General features: G+C 44.5%; 2 protein-coding genes across 2 annotated transcripts in view; both read left to right on the top strand.

Annotated features, from left to right (window-relative positions):
- Window positions 1-553: 553 nt before the first annotated feature.
- On the top strand, window positions 554-8,860 carry LOC130198488 (H-2 class I histocompatibility antigen, L-D alpha chain-like). The gene is made up of 8 exons (XM_056421658.1): window positions 554-699; window positions 2,870-3,151; window positions 3,291-3,581; window positions 5,949-6,233; window positions 7,561-7,668; window positions 7,946-7,978; window positions 8,374-8,406; window positions 8,592-8,860. The coding sequence occupies exons 1-8, from the start codon at window positions 648-650 to the stop codon at window positions 8,858-8,860; spliced, it is 1,353 nt and encodes a 450-aa protein (XP_056277633.1). The 5' UTR covers window positions 554-647.
- A 1,105-nt stretch (window positions 8,861-9,965) lies between these two features.
- Window positions 9,966-20,513, top strand: part of LOC130189746 (zinc finger protein 135-like) — a 17,023-nt gene continuing 6,475 nt past the window's right edge. Inside the window, exons 1-2 of the mRNA XM_056408710.1 lie at window positions 9,966-10,542; window positions 10,977-11,204. Coding sequence (XP_056264685.1) covers window positions 10,350-10,542; window positions 10,977-11,204 — 421 coding nt within the window. The 5' untranslated portion in view covers window positions 9,966-10,349. The remainder of the gene's footprint in view (window positions 10,543-10,976; window positions 11,205-20,513) is intronic.

The raw sequence follows: 20,513 nt of genomic DNA, 5'->3' as shown, positions 1-20,513 counted from the left end.
AACATAACTAGATAACATTGATTTTCATATTTTATTAATTTAATATTCATACATCCAAATACTTCCCCCGTCGTTACAGCCTTGGTTTCTAACTAACTTTAAACAAAACAACAACATCACAAACAAGGAAGTTAGTTTCCTACAAAGCCACAGGCGTGCTGCGTTCAGGAGCACTCGTAGATCTCTGGCAACAGTCACATCGTATATCATGGATACATCAAGTGGTTATCTCAAGTCTATTCTCAAAAACAAAGATTAATGATTCATGATTGAGTCTATCAGACTAAGTGAAATAAATTAAAATAATCTATTTAATTGATTTGTGATTGTTTGGCAGATAAAATGTAATTTAATTTAGTATTTAAAGTAGTTTCTCTGCCTCTTTAACTTCATGAAATTATATATTTGTAATGTTTTTACATTCATCTACATACAAACTCTTGGATATTTTATTTATACAGCATTTTATTGTTTAACTGATTTAATTAAATGCGTCAAGTATCTCGTGTACGAGCAGCCCCTGAACGCAGCATCATTCAGAGAGGAGTCAGAGGAGGAAACGCGGTACGGGAACCGGAGAGAAGACACGGTGCGACCGGCCGATAACACCCGGGGAGAGGAGAGAGAAGCCCGGGTCGAGGAGCAGGATGTTCCCCGTCCTCCTGGTCGTTCTTTGGGGGGCAATGGCGGCGAACTGCGGTACGTTTGGGCTTCTGGTGGCGCGTTCACGGGACTCGGGTTAAAAGCGAAAGTAAAAACAACTCGACTAGAACACGACTTTCGAAAATTCGCGTTAGTAGTTTAATCTGTTCAAAGTTATCATTCTTTTGCTTTGGGACCAGAACATCAAAAACAAAACAATACGAATGGATCCAGTCGTTATGGAGCGCTCCTTAAATATGACGTCACAAGTTCCGCGATCACGATCGAAAATAATTTCTAAATGTGTTATCAGATGATAGAATGTAAAGAAAATCTGAACTTTTCCTAAAAACTAATACAAATAAAATGTGTTTGTCTAAGTATTATATTTAATTTATTTAATAAAGGTAATGTATTTATTATGTTTAATCTGTTTATTGTATTTATTGTAATCAGCTATTAAGTTAACTCAAGCTAAAATCAATAATACATTTCCCCCGATTGATCGATCATTTAAGACATAGTTCCTAAAACCCCCAAAATATAATTACTATATTTAATATATTTAATATATATTTAATTAAATGTATTCAATATATGTAATGTATTTAATATATGTTAATACATTTAATTCATGTAATGTATTTAATATATTAAATATTTAATTAATTAATTGTATTTCATATCAAATGTATTTAACATGTTTTAAATATATTTATTACGTTTAATACATTTCATTTATGTAATGTATTTAATATACTTAATTCATCTCATCTATTTATTATATTTATCTATGTAATATATTTATTTAATTAATTGTATTTAATATCTTTAATGTATTTAATACTTTATTAATGCATTTCATATATAATCATATTACATTTATTTCATATATTTAATTTGTGATGTATTTAATATATTTAATGTGTTTAATACATTTAATGTATTTAATGTTTAATTTATGTGATGTATTTAATATATTTAATGTATTTAATGTATGAGATGTATTTAATATATTTCTCATAACCCGAGTCTGTTGGTGCTTGAAGAACGATCATATTGTTTACTCGTGATTATTTGGCCTCTTTTCAGACGTAGACGACATCAATACACAAATAAACTGGAGAACATGTCAGACGCGGTTAAAACAACATTATCGGTGACTTTTCTTCAATTATGTAAAATCTGTTTCATGAAAAGGTGAATCTGTTGTTTGAATAAAGCCACTCGACCGGTTTTCATCAAAGTGAACAGACGACATTGTTCAGAAGGCGTCAACTCGACTCGCTCTGTTGTCGCTTCATAGCTCTACTGAAATATATTTGTTTCCCTATTTTTCTGGTAATTCAATTAAAAAACTCATATATATATAATTATAAATATATATCTATTTATAGATATCTATTTTATTTTATGTATAAATATATATATTATATATTTTTGATTTTATATATATATATATATTATTGTATATATTTGTTATTCATATTTCTATTATTATATATATTTTATTTTGTATGTTTTATTTTATTATATATGTATATATTAAATTATAAATATATATATATTTATTATATATATATTTTTTATTATATATACACTACCGTTCAAAAGTTTGGGATCACCCAGACAATTTCGTGTCTTCCATGAAAAAACACACTTTTATTTATCAAATGAATATAAAATATAGTCAAGACATTGACAAGGTTAGAAATAATGATTAATATTTGAAGTATTAATTTTGTTCTACAAACTTCAAGCTCAAAGGAAGGCCAGTTGTATCGCTTATATCACCAGCATAACTGTTTTCAGCTGTGCTAACATAATTGCAGGGGTTTTCTAATCAGACATTAGTCTTCTCAGGCGATTAGCAAACACAATGTACCATTAGAACACTGGAGTGATAGTTGCTGTAAATGGGCCTCTATACACCTATGGAGATATTTCATTAGAAACCAGACGTTTCCACCTAGAATAGTCATTTACCACATTAACAATGCAGAGTGTGTATTTCTGATTAATTTAATGTTATCTTTATTGAAAAACAGTGCTTTTCTTTGAAAAATAAAGTCATTTCTAAGTGATCCCAAACTTTTGAACGGTAGTGTATATATTTTATTACATATATATTATATATATTTTATTATATATGTATATATTTAATTTAATATAGCTGTGGTGTTCACATGCTTCGTGAATCTATTGTATAAATCTGAATCTCCTACAGATGAATTGGAGCGGCACTCCCTCTCTTACATCTACACGGCCTTCTCCAAACCCGTGGGGCTGCCGGGCTTCCACGAGTTCACGGCCATGGGCCTGCTGGACCACAGGATGATCGACTACTACGACAGCGACAGCAAGGTGAAGGTGCCCAAGCAGCCGTGGATGAAGGAGCGCCTCTCGGATGACTACTGGGAGAAAGGCACGCAGTCCCGCCAGAGCAAGCACCAGTGGTTCACGGTGAACATCGACATCCTGAAGACACGCATGAGGCAGAACGACTCTGGTGAGATCCAGGAGAAAACCATGAAACATACTCATGTAGCTGTTGATTTGACTGCTTCCGTCTGTAGATTTCTGGTAAACCCACCAAAAGTTACCGTTAGTCACTGCCTCATTTGCATATGTAACCCCGCCCCCTCCAGACCTCCATGTCCTCCAGTGGAGGCACGGCTGCGAGGGCGTCCGGCAGCCCGATGGCACGCTGAAGTTCAACCACGGCATGGACATGTACAGCTACGACGGCAACGACTTCCTGTCCTTCGACAACGAGCACTCTGTCTGGGTGGCGCCGGTCGCCGCGGCGCGCCAGACCAAGAGGAAGTGGGACGAAGTCCAGGTGCTGAAGGAATACACCAAAGGCTACCTGGAGAATGAGTGCATGGACTGGATGGACAAGTTCCTGAATTATCAGCAACCTTTGCTGGAACAAGCCAGTAAGTATGACGGGAAAGGCCTTCTGTGGTTTTATTTATTTGTTAAATATTTATTTATTTTATTAAGTGTCGTCGTTGGGCTCAGCCCAAAGCTACGTTCACACCAAAAGCGGAAAAAAATTCTTCGCGCTACCGAATCCCATGAGAAGTCAACGTACAGACGCGTGTGGCTGCGATGGACGCGATATTTTCCCGGGCGGCACGTTTGGGGCGACGTGATGTGGGCGACGTGTTTTCAGCGGCACAATTTTCGCCCCCAGTTGAAATATTTCAACTTTGAGGCGTCATCTCGCAACTCGGACCAATCAGCTCTTGAGTTCTCTCTCGTAGCTGGAGGCGGAAGTCTTTCAGACGTAACAGTAACTTCATCGGTGAAAGTGACCGAGCTGAGTGAGCCTACGGGTGATGTCATGTATAAATCTATATATATATATGATATTAATGTCATGAACCCAACACGAGGGCGTTAGTGTGTGGGACGTCCACAACAAGTATAAAGCAGAACTAGTGGTTAGTTATTCTGGTGGATGAAGGAGATGATAACGGTCTTTACGGAGACGAGACACGGAGATAAGCCCCGCCCCTCGCGGGGGGTCTCGACGCTTATGGTGAGAACACGGTGAACGGTCGCGCGAGTAAACTCACGCGTTTTGGGCGACGCGAAAAATTGCTTCGCTTTTGGTGTGAACGCACCTTTAGAGATAGAGTAAGGAGATGAGGTTCCTCTGTAGGAGCCTTAGAGATAGAGTAAGGAGATGAGGTTCCTCTGTAGGAGCCTTCGAGATAGAGTAAGGAGATGAGGTTCCTCTGTAGGAGCCTTAGAGATAGAGTAAGGAGATGAGGTTCCTCTGTAGGAGCCTTAGAGATAGAGTAAGGAGATGAGGTTCCTCTGTAGGAGCCTTAGAGATAGAGTAAGGAGATGAGGTTCCTCTGTAGGAGCCTTAGAGATAGAGTAAGGAGATGAGGTTCCTCTGTAGGAGCCTTAGAGATAGAGTAAGGAGATGAGGTTCCTCTGTAGGAGCCTTAGAGATAGAGTAAGGAGATGAGGTTCCTCTGTAGGAGCCTTAGAGATAGAGTAAGGAGATGAGGTTCCTCTGTAGGAGCCTTCGAGATAGAGTAAGGAGATGAGGTTCCTCTGTAGGAGCCTTAGAGACAGAGTAAGGAGATGAGGTTCCTCTGTAGGAGCCTTAGAGATAGAGTAAGGAGATGAGGTTCCTCTGTAGGAGCCTTAGAGATAGAGTAAGGAGATGAGGTTCCGCTGTAGGAGCCTTAGAGACAGAGTAAGGAGATGAGGTTCCTCTGTAGGAGCCTTCGAGATAGAGTAAGGAGATGAGGTTCCTCTGTAGGAGCCTTAGAGATAGAGTAAGGAGATGAGGTTCCTCTGTAGGAGCCTTAGAGACAGAGTAAGGAGATGAGGTTCCTCTGTAGGAGCCTTAGAGACAGAGTAAGGAGATGAGGTTCCTCTGTCGGAGCCTTAGAGATGGAGTAAGGAGATGAGGTTCCTCTGTAGGAGCCTTAGAGATAGAGTAAGGAGATGAGGTTCCTCTGTAGGAGCCTTAGAGACAGAGTAAGGAGATGAGGTTCCTCTGTAGGAGCCTTAGAGATAGAGTAAGGAGATGAGGTTCCTCTGTAGGAGCCTTAGAGATAGAGTAAGGAGATGAGGTTCCTCTGTAGGAGCCTTAGAGATAGAGTAAGGAGATGAGGGTCCTCTGTAGGAGCCTTTGAGATAGAGTAAGGAGATGAGGGTCCTCTGGAGCCTTCGAGATAGAGTATGTAGATGAGGTTCCTCAGGAGCATTAGAGATAGAGTAAGGAGATGAGGTTCCTCTGTATGAGCCTTAGAGAAAGAGTAAGGAGATGAGGTTCCTCTGTAGGAGCCTTAGAGATAGAGTAAGGAGATGAGGTTCCTCTGTAGGAGCCTTAGAGATAGAGGAAGGAGATGAGGTTCCTCTGTAGGAGCCTTAGAGATAGAGGAAGGAGATGAGGTTCCTCTGTAGGAGCCTTAGAGATAGAGTAAGGAGATGAGGTTCCTCTAGGAGCCTTAGAGATAGAGGAAGGAGATGAGGTTCCTCTGTAGGAGCCTTAGAGATAGAGTAAGGAGATGAGGTTCCTCTGTAGGAGCCTTAGAGATGGAGTAAGGAGATGAGGTTCCTCTGTAGGAGCCTTAGAGATAGAGCCTTAGAGCTCGGGCATCAGGAGGGAGCTTGGAGTCGAGCCGCTACTGCTTCCCGTCTAAAGGAGTCAGCGGAGGTGGTTCGGGCCTCCCGGACCCTTTAGAGGAGATTGTATTCAATGGTCGTATTCAGGTTCATCTGGTAACAAGAAGTTATCTTCACGAATGAACCTTTAATGGTGTTTCTCCTCCCAGTTGCTCCCGAGGTGTTCGTGTTCACGCGGAACACCAAGGTGGACGCCATCGTGGCGCTGTCGTGCCTGGCCACGGGGTTCTACCCTAAAGACATCGTGCTGAGGATCAAGAGGAACAAGCGCGTCCTGACCCCGGAGGACGGGCTGGTTTCTACGGGCACTCGACCCAACGGAGACGACACCTTCCAGAGGAGAGACACGGTGGAGATCCTGAGGACCGACGAGTCCACCTACACCTGTGAAGTGAGGCACGACGCATCCGGGCTCCACATGGAGGAGGAGTGGGGTGAGAACCATGTCGTTCACCGTTGTATTATATTATTTATATATACATATATACACATATATTTATATGTGTATATATATTTATATAAAGTATATTTATATATGTATATATATTTATTTATATAAAGTGTATATATATATTTATATATAAATATATTTTTATATACATATCTTATATATATACATAAATATATATTTATAAATATACATTTATGTATATAAATAAATATATTTTGATATATTTCTATATATAAATATATTTATAGAAACATTTCTAGATATAGATATTTATTTATATATACAAATATATGTATATATATATTTATATGAAGTATATTTATATATGTATTTATTTATATAAAGTGTATATATATATTTATATATAAATATTTGTATATATATATCTTATATACAGGACTGTCTCAGAAAATTAGAATATTGTGATAAAGTTTTTATTTCTGTAATGCAAAAAAAAAAAAAATGTCATGCATTCTGATTCATTACAAATCACTGAAATATTGCAAGCCTTTTATTCTTTTAATATTGCTGATTATGAAGAAAACTCTAAAATCCTATCTCATAAAATTTTAATATTTCCTCAGACCAAGTTAAAAAGATTTATAACAGCTGAGTGTTTGTCAAGGCTCAGGAAACCCTTGCAGGTGTTTGAGTTAATTAGACAATTCAAGTGATTTGTTTAATACCCTACTAGTATACTTTTTCATGATATTCTAATATTTAGAGATAGGATATTTGAGTTTTCTTAAGCTGTAAGCCATAATCAGCAATATTAAAAGAATAAAAGGCTTGCAATATTTCAGTTGATTTGTAATGAATCCAGAATGCATGACATTTTAATTGCATTATAGAAAAAAGAACTTCATCACAATATTCTAATTTTCTGAGACAGTCCTGTATATAGATTAATATATATACATAAATATATATTTATAAATATATATTTATATGTATATAAATAAATGTATTTTGATATAATATATAAATATACATAAATATATATTCATAAATATATATTTATATGTATATAAATAAATGTATTTTGATATATATATATATTTATAGAAAATGTTCTAGATATTTATTTATACAAATATATGTATATATATATATATTTAAATATAAACATGTGTTTAAATATATCAATATATATTTAAATATATTTTAAAATACATTTAAATATATACATATATTTAAATATATTTATAACGCCTGTCTCGTTGTTTTTAGACGTTTTAATGAGACACAAGAAAGACTATTAAAGCTCAGGTGTTGAAGGTGAACTGAATGAACGTTCTCTCTGATCTTAGATCGCACACTTCCTGCCAGCACTGAAGTGTTCATCATCGGGGGGGCAGTGGCCGGGCTCACTGTGCTGACTGTGCTCACTGTGGTTCTTCTCCTCTTGTATAAAAGAGGTACGTGTGATATATATAACTGTGGAGTGGAGGACATGTTTATTCTTTCATATTGAAGCTTCATTGTAGCTTCATGTATTTTACTGACGTGGACGTATAAACATCGTTAATATGTAACGGTGCTCAGGTGTGTTGATGTGGATTCACCCTCGAGTGCAAAGGTCTGTTAGTACTTTATAGACGCCGTGAGGCGTTCAGAGGTCACGGGGAATAACAACAGTGTGTCATACAGGATGTGTACCCTCGATCACCGTTTGAATGTCTTGTTTATTGTCAGGATGGATCCACGGGCTCCTCAAACCAGCCCCAGGTGAGTCCTCTGATTCTCTTAAAGGGACAGTGCTCATGTTTAAGTGTGCTTGTATTGAGGTTCTTCTACAGACGCATTTTACACCTAAAATAATCGATGTGAACGCTATAATTAGAATATTTAACTCTCTTCAGACTTGATTCAAAGTGGCGGTGGCCCCGCCCCCTCCACCTGTCAATCAAAGTCGACCTTTTAAAGCACCACGCCTCTTGTTGTTGATCCTTATTCATTCAAATCGGTATTAAAAAGACGCCCTCAGTTTAACTCATTAATATCATCAACAACGAGGCTTGTTGTTGTTGTTGTTGATCTATTTACGTTCTCGTTGACCTCTTGGGATGGGACACCCTGTAATACCTCTCTTATTCTGATGATTCCTGTGTCTCCTCCTGCAGGCTCTGATCCGTCCCTCAGCAGCAACGACTCAAGTAAGTCTCTTTGTCCGATGAGTCCAGGACTCAACCCAGCACCCGAGTCCAGAACTCACCCCAGGACCCGAGTCCAGGACCCGTGTCCAGCACTCTAGGACCCGAGTCCAGGACCCGAGTCCAGAACTCACCCCAGGACCCAAGTCCTGGACCCGAATAACAAAAAAGACTCTTCTGTTCCCCAGCCGCCGCCAGCAGCTCCTCTGGGTCCGAGACCAGCGTCCACATGAAGGACTACGCCGGCTCCTCTGGGTCCGAGTCCGGCGTCCTCATGGAAGCCGACACCGGCCCCTCTGGGTCCGAGTCCAGCAGCCTCATGGAGGCCGACGCCGCCCTCTGGGTCCGAGTCCAGCAGCCTCATGGAGGCCCCACGCCGCTCCTCTGGGTCCGAGTCCAGCGTCCTCATGGAGGCCCACGCCGGCTCCTCTGGGTCCGAGTCCAGCAGCCTCATTGAGGCCGACACCGGCCCCTCTGGGTCCGAGTCCAGCGCCTGAAGAGCGAAACGCGTCGTGTACGTCAGACGTTCCGGAGTTCTGCTGCTCGGTGGAAGAGCAACACGGGAGGTTTGAAGGTTGAAATTATCAAGAAATATACGAGCCTTTTCAAAAAGGTGAAAAATTACATTTAAAAATGCCTTTTATTTTGAAGGACGGGAGGCTTTTCCTCGGTGTCCTGGTCTTCAGTTGAATCCAGAATGTTAAGCCCGCTGATGATCAATAAACTTCTTTCATCCTCTCGATGCTCTCGAGCACAGACACCGTGGTTCAATCCGCCTAGTCGATGTGTCCTTGAGCAAGACGCCAACCCGAGTTGCTCCCTGTAGCTGCTCTACAGTGTATGAATGTCACAGGACCAAGCCGCTCGGATAAAAGCATCAGCGAAATGACATGTCATAATTTAATAATTAATCTTTATGAGCATCAGGAATTCGGTTTGCTAAAGAAACATTTGTCAATTAATCAGATTATTTTAGTTATTTACTCGTCATTACATATAGGCACAATTCATGGGGATTGATTGTTTAAGATGTCTTTTATTTTGAAAAACAATATTCCTGATCTATATTAATAAGAATGTTCCACTTTTTAGAAATCAGTGAATCCTGAAATCTGGTTGTGTGCATTAAGACTTTGAGTTAGATGTATTCAAAACATTTATATTTTAGTATTTTCTTTTTCTTTATGGACTCTTTGGATAAGACGTGGGGTCTAAAGCATGTTGAACTACGAAGACATGTGTCTGTTTGGGAGATTAATATGATTGATTATTGATTGATTGGTGTTGGACAGTTCTTGTAAAAGAATAAAGTAATGTTTTTGCAGATGCTTCTGACCTTTGACCTCTGAGTGTATGTTGATTGAGAGAATAAAGAAGAATTTAACCTCGATGTGATTTACTAACTGCTGTAGACCTGTAGTGAATATTTGGTGATTTAGAACGTGTAGCATTCAACCAATATTACAGAATAAAAACAGGAGTATGTTATTCATATTTAGTCATACATATTTCATTGTGAATTTTCTGTTTTGGAAAAAAAATGTCCAAAACAAATATCCAACTGACATGTTTTATTTTGTAGTTTAAGAACCAAGTCTGCAAAGAAATCCACATCTCAGGCTCTTATTTTGAAGGTGCCTCCGCCAGCTGCCCGGATGTGCCTCCATTCCAAGCTCCCGTCGGCAGCAGCAGCGTCTCTTCGTCACTGCGGTGGTAAAGTGTCAGTTAGCTCCTTCAGTCCTGACCCAGCAGAGTCTCTGTATGTCTGGATAAACCTCTGAATGGACTTCTAGAGGTTCTCCTTTGGTTCTGGATGTTGTTCCTCGGACTCATCTCCCGCTACAAAGACATTGAAGTTAGCTTAGCATGCTAACAGCGCTAGTCCCAGTTTAAAGGACTTTGTGACGGACTTTGTGTGGAGAAAACGTTTCTGTCGTTGGGGGGAAATGTCTAAAGTCCAAATGCTGAGATGTTTCGTCAACCAGCGACTCACTGCGGCTGCGCAGGAGATATGTGGGCTGTTTGAAAGAACGATAGCAGAGTACGAGGAGGAACTTTGTAGTTCTCAAGAGGAGAACGAGCGACAACGGAAATTGCTGGACGACTTTCTAAAACCGGAAGTCCAGAAACAACGAGCAGGTTGGTTCTGTTTTCTCTCTTCCATCATGTCCTGAGATAATTACACGTACTTTACTTAAGTTTTTAACAATGTTCATACGTTTGTTTTACTTTATTATATTAAGTTACTGTAACATCTCTCCAGGAAGCAGTGTTCTGGATGTTTGTATGGGTCTTTTATTGTGAAGGATAAAACGGAAAAGAAGAGAATAAATGGTCAAAGCCAGACGAGTCTTTTTCAAAATAAGAGCAAACTTCCGGTGAACGTGATGAGGACATGTCGCATTCATGAAGTCAGGTTGGACCAATGCCAGGCGTATTTTTTTCATGGTGAATGATGCGTTGCCACGGCAACAGCGTTAAAGTGTGTTCCGGCTCTACTCTCCTGGTAACGCATCACACTCCATCTCGAATGTTTACTGGACTGCTCTCGGTTTAATATCGTTACTCCTCAGAGGACCAGGAGGACCAGGAGGACCCGGACTCCCCCCCAGGCATTAAGGAGGAGCAGGAGGAGCTGTGGCTTGGTCAGGAGGCCGGTGCCAAGTTCTCCTTCAGCCCTGTGACGAGTGAAGATGATGAAGAGGAGGCTCAGTCCTCTCAGCTTCATCAAAGGCTAACTGAACACATGGACACAGATGAGGATGAAGAGGATGAAGAGCACTGTGGAAGACCAGAACCAGGTACTGGACTATTTATTATACAGCAGGGCTCCAGACTGCGACCAAATGGTCGCATTTTGCGCCTAAAATTAGACACAGTGCGAGTAAATTTTTCATCAACTCGCGCATGCGCGACCAGTAAATTAGCAGATTATTTATTTTTTTGTTATTAAATATTTTTGTTGCTGACAAACTTGTTCTACACTTCAGCCCACTATAGTTAGCGGTAATGCCTGAATGACTGGTTTGCTAACCGACATTAACTCCAGAAGAAGAAGAAAGGAGACGAAAACAGAAGAAGAAGAAGAAGAAGAAGGCTGGCCTGTGTGTGAGCGCGGGGGGGGGGAATGATTGACAGCGGGAAGGGGGGGGGGTGACCACGGTTATAGGCTAATGTGTGAAAAGAGGCGGGTCTTGGAGGTTATCGCGAATCCAAAGATTTTACATAGCAGTGTCTCCTGTAAACAATGGACAATAGCGAAACGGACTATCAGTTCGTACTTTCTTCCTAAACCTCATGATATAGAGAAGACAAATCCCGAGAATGAGTCAGACTCAGATTGTGAGGAAACGGTCGTGGCGAAAAAAGGCAGGAAGTTCAGCTTTCGTGATGAGTGGCTGCGAGTTCACCTGGCTGAGGTATTTCAGGGAGACCAATTCAATGAACTGCATTCTGCTGTCGATTCCCACAACATGCGGGGAACACGACATGTGCTGATAAGACTGGCACTACACAATTAAAACACGACACGCTGATCAAACACAACGCCAGTCTGAAACATAAAATGTGCCGCGACCTGTGCAATGAAAGTGCAGCTCCACTCCCAGTCCATTGAGAAGACAAGAGGCTGCTAACCAGTGCGCCGAGGAGGCCGAATTCAGGGCTCTCAAGTGTCACGCATTGAGCGTGACACTCACGCATTTCGGTCTTACGTCACGCACTCCCGCCACACATCGTATTTCTCACGCTGAAACAACTCTCGGCTATTTGATGTTTTAATGTGCCGCAGCCAACATGAGCCGCGCTGCCCTCACCGTGGAGGAATCAAGCGCTCCCCTGGAGTTCTGCTGTGAGGAGACACTTATCAGCCAATCAAAAAAAAGAAATGGGCTATACAATAGCCAATCAGAAAACAACCCGTATCTGGGTAAGATTCAATCCAGCAACCAATGAAAATAAAGCATCCTGGAATTGCGCGCGACTGACTAATATCCGAAAATTGGGTTCTGGGGGGGGGTATTTATCAGTAATACAGTCAAAATGATGGGAACACTCGATTTATAGTGTGCGCCCCTAACATTTTAAGTTAGGGGCCACTGTGCTCCTAATAAAAAGTTAGTCTGGAGCCCTGTACAGTATTTAAAAACTCCACCACGACTTATTGTTACTTAGTGTACTTCTCACTGTGACCACAAGGGGCATCGAGACATGGTACGAGTGGAGGAGACGTGTAGGAGACATGGGACTACTGTAGGAGACATGGTACTAGTGGAGGAGACGTGTAGGAGACATGGGACTACTGTAGGAGACATGGTACTAGTGGAGGAGACGTGTAGGAGACATGGTACGAGTGGAGGAGACGTGTAGGAGACATGGTACTAGTGGAGGAGACGTGTAGGAGAAATGGTACAAGTGGAGGAGACGTGTAGGAGACATGGGACTACTGTAGGAGACATGTAGGAGACATGGGACTACTGTAGGAGACATGGTACTAGTGGAGGAGACGTGTAGGAGACATGGTACTAGTGGAGGAGACGTGTAGGAGACATGGGACTACTGTAGGAGACATGTAGGAGACATGGGACTACTGTAGGAGACATGGGACTAGTGGAGGAGACGTGTAGGAGATATGGGACTAGTGTAGGAGACATGGTACTAGTGGAGGAGACGTGGTGCTAGTGTAGGAGACATGGGACTAGTCGAGGAGACATGTAGGAGACATGGGACTAGTGGAGGAGACGTGGGACTAGTGGAGGAGACATGGGACTAGTGGAGGAGACATGTAGGAGACACTGCTGTAGGAGACATGGTACTAGTGGAGACGTGTAGGAGACATGGGACTAGTGTAGGAGGCATGGGACTAGTGGAGGAGACGTGGTGCTAGTGTAGGAGACATGGGACTAGTGGAGGAGACGTGTAGGAGACATGGGACTAGTGGAGGAGACATGGAGGAGGCATGGGACTAGTGGAGGAGACATGTAGGAGACATGGTACGAGTGTAGGAGACATGGGACTAGTGGAGGAGACAGTGTAGGAGACATGGTACGAGTCGAGGAGACATGTAGGAGACATGGGACTAGTGTAGGAGACATGGGACTAGTGGAGGAGACGTGTAGGAGACATGGGACTAGTGGAGGAGACATGTAGGAGACATGGGACTAGTGTAGGAGACATGGTACGAGTGTAGGAGACATGTAGGAGACATGGGACTACTGTAGGAGACATGGTACTAGTGGAGGAGACGTGTAGGAGACATGGGACTGGAGGAGACGTGGTGCTAGGAGGAGACGTGTAGGAGACATGGTACTAGTGGAGGAGACGTGGTGCTAGTGTAGGAGACATGGGACTAGTCGAGGAGACATGTAGGAGACATGGGACTAGTGGAGGAGACGTGGGACTAGTGGAGGAGACATGGAGGAGACATGGGACTAGTGGAGGAGACATGTAGGAGACATGGTACTAGTGTAGGAGACGTGGTGCTAGTGTAGGAGACATGTAGGAGACATGGTACTAGTGTAGGAGACATGGTACGAGTGGAGGAGACGTGTAGGAGACATGGTACTAGTGGAGGAGACGTGTAGGAGACATGGGACTACTGTAGGAGACATGGTACTAGTGGAGGAGACGTGTAGGAGACATGGTACTAGTGTAGGAGACGTGGTGCTAGTGTAGGAGACATGTAGGAGACATGGTACTAGTGTAGGAGACATGGTACGAGTGGAGGAGACGTGTAGGAGACATGGTACTAGTGGAGGAGACGTGTAGGAGACATGGTACTAGTGGAGGAGACGTGTAGGAGACATGGGACTACTGTAGGAGACATGGTACTAGTGTAGGAGACATGGGACTACTGTAGGAGACATGGTACTAGTGGAGGAGACATGTAGGAGACATGGTACGAGTGGAGGAGACGTGTAGGAGACATGGTACTAGTGGAGGAGACGTGTAGGAGACATGGGACTAGTGTAGGAGACATGGGACTAGTCGAGGAGACATGTAGGAGACATGGGACTAGTGGAGGAGACGTGGGACTAGTGGAGGAGACATGGAGGAGACATGGGACTAGTGGAGGAGACATGTAGGAGACATGGTACTAGTGTAGGAGACATGGTACGAGTGGAGGAGACGTGTAGGAGACATGGTACTAGTGGAGGAGACATGGGCAGTGACATGGGACATGTAGGAGACATGGTACGAGTGGAGGAGACGTGTAGGAGACATGGTACTAGTGGAGGAGACGTGTAGGAGACATGGGACTACTGTAGGAGACATGGTACTAGTGGAGGAGACGTGTAGGAGACATGGTACTAGTGGAGGAGACGTGTAGGAGACATGGTACTAGTGGAGGAGACGTGTAGGAGACATGGGACTAGTGGAGGAGACATGTAGGAGACATGGGACTAGTGGAGGAGACATGGGACTAGTGGAGGAGACATGGTACGAGTGTAGGAGACATGTAGGAGACATGGTACTAGTGTAGGAGACATGGTACTAGTGTAGGAGACATGGTACTAGTGGACTAGTGGAGGAGACATGGTACTAGTGGAGGAGACGTGTAGGAGACATGGGACTACTGTAGGAGACATGTAGGAGACATGGTACTAGTGGAGGAGACGTGTAGGAGACATGGGACTAGTGTAGGAGGCATGGGACTAGTGGAGGAGACGTGGTGCTAGTGTAGGAGACATGGGACTAGTGGAGGAGACATGGTGCAGTGGAGGAGACAGTGTAGGAGACATGGGACTAGTGGAGGAGGAGACATGGGACATGTAGGAGACATGGTGCTAGTGTAGGAGACATGGGACTAGTGGAGGAGACGTGTAGGAGACATGGGACTAGTGGAGGAGACGTGGTGCTAGTGTAGGAGACATGGGACTAGTGGAGGAGACGTGTAGGAGATATGGGACTAGTGTAGGAGACATGGTACTAGTGGAGGAGACGTGGTGCTAGTGTAGGAGACATGGGACTAGTGGAGGAGACGTGTAGGAGACGTGGTGCTAGTGGAGGAGACGTGTAGGAGACATGGGACTAGTGTAGGAGACATGGTACGAGTGTAGGAGACATGGGACTAGTGGAGGAGACATGGGACTAGTGGAGGAGACATGGTACTAGTGTAGGAGACATGTAGGAGACGTGGTGCTAGTGTAGGAGACATGGGACTAGTGTAGGAGACATGTAGGAGACATGGTACTAGTGTAGGAGACGTGGTGCTAGTGTAGGAGACATGGTACTAGTGTAGGAGACATGGCACTAGTGTAGGAGACGTGGTGCTAGTGGAGGAGACGTGTAGGAGACATGGGACTAGTGGAGGAGACGTGTAGGAGACGTGGTGCTAGTGTAGGAGACATGTAGGAGACATGGGACTAGTGGAGGAGACATGGTACTAGTGTAGGAGACATGTAGGAGACATGGTACTAGTGTAGGAGACGTGGTGCTAGTGTAGGAGACATGGGACTAGTGGAGGAGACGTGTAGGAGACATGGGACTAGTGTAGGAGACATGGTACTAGTGGAGGAGACGTGGTGCTAGTGTAGGAGACATGGGACTAGACTGTGGAGGAGATGGGACTAGTCGAGGAGACATGTAGGAGACATGGGACTAGTGGAGGAGACATGGAGGAGGCATGGGACTAGTGGAGGAGACATGGTACGAGTGTAGGAGACGTGGTGCTAGTGGAGGAGACGTGTAGGAGACGTGGTGCTAGTGTAGGAGACATGGTACGAGTGGAGGAGACGTGTAGGAGACATGGTACTAGTGGAGGAGACGTGTAGGAGACATGGGACTACTGTAGGAGACATGGTACTAGTGGAGGAGACGTGCAGTGGAGACATGGTACTGTGGAGACATGGTGCTAGTGAGACGGTAGGGAGACATGGGACTAGTGGAGGAGACATGGTAGTGGAGACATGGACTAGTGTAGGAGACATGGTACTAGTGGAGGAGACGTAGCAGCAGGAGACATGGGACTAGTGGAGGAGACGTGTAGGAGATATGGGACTAGTGTAGGAGACATGGTACTAGTGGAGGAGACATGGGACTAGTCGAGGAGACATGGGACTAGTGGAGGAGGCGTAGGAGACGTGGGACTAGTGGAGGAGACATGGAGGAGACATGGGACTAGTGGAGGAGACATGGTACGAGTGTAGGAGACATGTAGGAGACATGGGACTAGTGGAGGAGACATGGGACAGTGTAGGAGACATGTAGGAGACATGTGACTAGTGTAGGAGACATGCTAGTGGAGGAGGCGTGTAGGAGATATGGGACTAGTGGAGGAGGCATGGGAGTAGGAGACATGGGACCAGTGGAGGAGACATGGTGCACTGGAGGAGACGTGTAGGAGACATGGAACTAGTGTAGGAGACATGGTACGAGTGGAGGAGACATGTAGGAGACGTGGTACGAGTGTAGGAGACATGTAGGAGACGTGGTACTAGTGTAGGAGACATGTAGACATGGGAGATGTAGGAGACATGGTACGAGTGTAGGAGACATGGGAGACATGTGGAGGCGTGTAGGAGACATGGTACTAGTGGGACGTGTGGAGACATGGTACTAGTGGAGACATGTAGGGAGACATGGTGTAGGGCGTGTAGGAGACATGGTACTAGTGGAGGAGACATGGGACTACTGGGAGACATGGGACTAGTGGAGGAGGGGCGTGTAGGAGACATGGTACGAGTGTAGGAGACATGGTACGAGTGTAGGAGACATGGGACTAGTGTAGGAGACATGGGACTAGTGTAGGAGACATGGTACGAGTGTAGGAGACATGGTACGAGTGTAGGAGACATGGTACGAGTGTAGGAGACATGGTACGAGTGTAGGAGACATGGTACGAGTGTAGGAGACATGCGACTAATGTAGGAGACATGGTACGAGTGTAGGAGACGTGTAGGAGACATGGGACTACTGTAGGAGACATGGTACGAGTGTAGGAGACATGGGACTAGTGTAGGAGACATGGGACTAGTGTAGGAGACATGGGAGTGGAGTGGTGTAGGAGACATGGTGCAGTGTAGGAGACATGGTGGAGTGTAGGAGACATGGGAGGAGACATGGAACTAGTGTAGGAGACATGGAACTAGTGTAGGAGACATGGTACGAGTGTAGGAGACATGGTACGAGTGTAGGAGACATGGGACTAGTGTAGGAGACATGGGACTAGTGTAGGAGACATGGGACTAGTGTAGGAGACATGGGACTAGTGTAGGAGACATGGAACTAGTGTAGGAGACATGTAGGAGACATGGAGACATGTGGAGACATGGGACTAGTGGAGGAGACATGGGCAGTGTGGAGACATGGTACAGTGTAGGAGACATGGGACTGTGTAGGAGACATGGTGAGTGTGGAGACATGGGACTAGTGTGGAGACATGGGAGACATGGGACAGGTGGAGACATGGGACTAGTGTAGGAGACATGGAACTAGTGTAGGAGACATGGTACGAGTGGAGGAGACATGCGACTAGTGGAGGAGACATGTAGGAGACGTGGTACGAGTGTAGGAGACAGTGTAGGAGATATGGGACTACTGTAGGAGACATGGGACTAATGTAGGAGACATGGTACGAGTGTAGGAGACATGGGACTAGTGTAGGAGACATGGGACTAGTGTAGGAGACATGCGACTAGTGTAGGAGACATGGGAGGTGCAGTGTGGAGACATGGTACTAGTGTAGGAGATGTGTAGGAGATATGGGACTAGTGTAGGAGACATGGTACGAGTGTAGGAGACATGTAGGAGAGTGACAGTGTAGGAGACATGGGACGTGGAGGAGAAGTGTAGGAGACATGGGACAGTGGAGTGTAGGAGACATGGGACTAGTGTAGGAGACATGGTACTGAGTAGGAGACATGTAGGAGACATGGGACTGCAGTGAGACATGGGACTGAGTGGAGGAGACATGGTACTAGTGGAGAGACATGAATGAGTGTGAGACATGGGAGAGTGTAGGAGACATGGGACTGGTGGAGGAGACATGGGACTAGTGGAGTGTAGAGACATGTACTAGTGTAGGAGACATGGTGTAGGAGATGGGACTAGTGTGGAGACATGGTGAGAGTGTAGGAGACATGGGAGATGGGACATGGTAGGAGACATGGGACTGAGTGGCTAGTGTAGGAGACATGTAGGACGTGTGGTAGGGAGGAGAGTGTAGGAGACATGGAACTAGTGTAGGAGACATGGTACGAGTGGAGGAGACATGTAGGAGACGTGGTACGAGTGTAGGAGACATGTAGGAGACGTGGTACTAGTGTAGGAGACATGTGTAGGAGACGTGGTACGAGTGTAGGAGACATGTAGGAGACGTGGTACTAGTGTAGGAGACATGTAGGAGACGTGGTACGAGTGTAGGAGACATGTAGGAGACGTGGTACGAGTGTAGGAGACATGTAGGAGACGTGGTACGAGTGTAGACATGCGTGGGAGACAGGAGAGTGTAGGAGACATGGTACTGACTAGGAGACATGGCGTGGTGCTGTAGGAGGAGACAGGGAGACGTGATGCAGTAGGAGACATGTAGGAGACGTGGTACGAGTGTAGGAGACATGTAGGAGACGTGGTACGAGTGTAGGAGACATGTGTGCAGGAGACATGTGGAGACTGCACGGTGTAGGAGACATGTGGGAGGCATTGCGTGGTACAGTGTAGGGAGACATGTAGGGACGTGTGCAGTGTGGGAGACATGTGGGAGGCGTTAATGCAGTGTAGGAGACATGTAGAGATTAGTGCGATGCAGATGTAAAACTGGAGCATGAGCCACGGTGGTCTGTGCACTTCTTGCTGTATTAATGCTAATATTGTTAAAGAGGACATACAGAAGTTTAATGCATTACTATTATAGATCAATAATACCAGTATCGTAAGTACACGCAGGTCTACAGGTCTGCAGGTCTACAGGTCTGCAGGTCTACAGGTCTACAGGTCTTAGGTCTGCAGGTCTACAGGTCTGCAGGTCTACAGGTCTATAGGTCTGCAGATCTACAGGTCTACAGGTCTACAGGTCTGCAGGTCTACAGGTCTATAGGTCTGCAGGTCTACAGGTCTACAGGTCTGCAGGTCGACAGCAGTGGCGGCTGGTGACATTTCTTTGGGAGGTGGCGACGCGGTTTAAATATCACTCAACAATGAGAAAGAGGTTGTGAGTAGAATATAGTAGAACACAAAGCTTTATTTAAAGAACACAGCGTGCTCAACTTTAGAGGCTCAGAGCAGCTTTAAGGAACATGGGGGGCGGGGCTTCAGACACATGGGGGGCGGGGCTTCAGAGGGTCACACAATAGAAGAGGTTCACCTCACATGGAAGAGGTTCAGAGTCAGAGAGATCACATGTTACATGGGGACAGAGTAGAGCCAGAGAGATCACATGTTACATGGGGGACAGAGTAGAGTCAGAGAGATCACATGTTACATGGGGACAGAGTAGAGCCAGAGAGATCACATGTTACATGGGGGACAGAGTAGAGCCAGAGACATCACATGTTACATGGGGACAGAGTAGAGTCAGAGAGATCACGTTACATGGGGATGAGTAGAGATCACATACATGGGGGGACAGTGAGTAGAGCCAGAGAGATCACATGTTACATGGGGACAGAGTAGAGCCAGAGATCACATGTTACATGGGGACAGAGTAGAGTCAGGAGATCACATGTTACATGGGGACAGAGAGAGTCAGAGAGATCACATGTTACATGGGGACAGAGTAGAGTCAGAGATCACATGTTACATGGGGACAGAGTCAGAGTCAAGAGATCACATGTTACATGGGGACAGAGTAGACAGAGATCACATGTTACATGGGACAGAGTAGAGTCAGAGATCACATGTTATATGGGGGACAGAGTAGAGTCAGAGATCACATGTTACATGGGGACAGAGGAGTCAGAGATCACATGTTACATGGGGACAGAGTAGAGTCAGAGAGATCACATGTTACATGGGGACAGAGTAGAGAGAGAGATCACATGTTACATGGGGACAGAGTAGAGTCAGAGATCACATGTTACATGGGGACAGAGTAGAGTCAGAGATCACATGTTACATGGGGACAGAGTAGAGTCAGAGATCACATGTTACATGGGGACAGAGTAGAGTCAGAG

This window comes from Pseudoliparis swirei, chromosome 1 (genome assembly GCF_029220125.1).
Source record: "Pseudoliparis swirei isolate HS2019 ecotype Mariana Trench chromosome 1, NWPU_hadal_v1, whole genome shotgun sequence".
NCBI classification, from domain to species: domain Eukaryota; kingdom Metazoa; phylum Chordata; class Actinopteri; order Perciformes; family Liparidae; genus Pseudoliparis; species Pseudoliparis swirei.
This window is presented reverse-complemented; position numbering and strand designations above follow the sequence as displayed.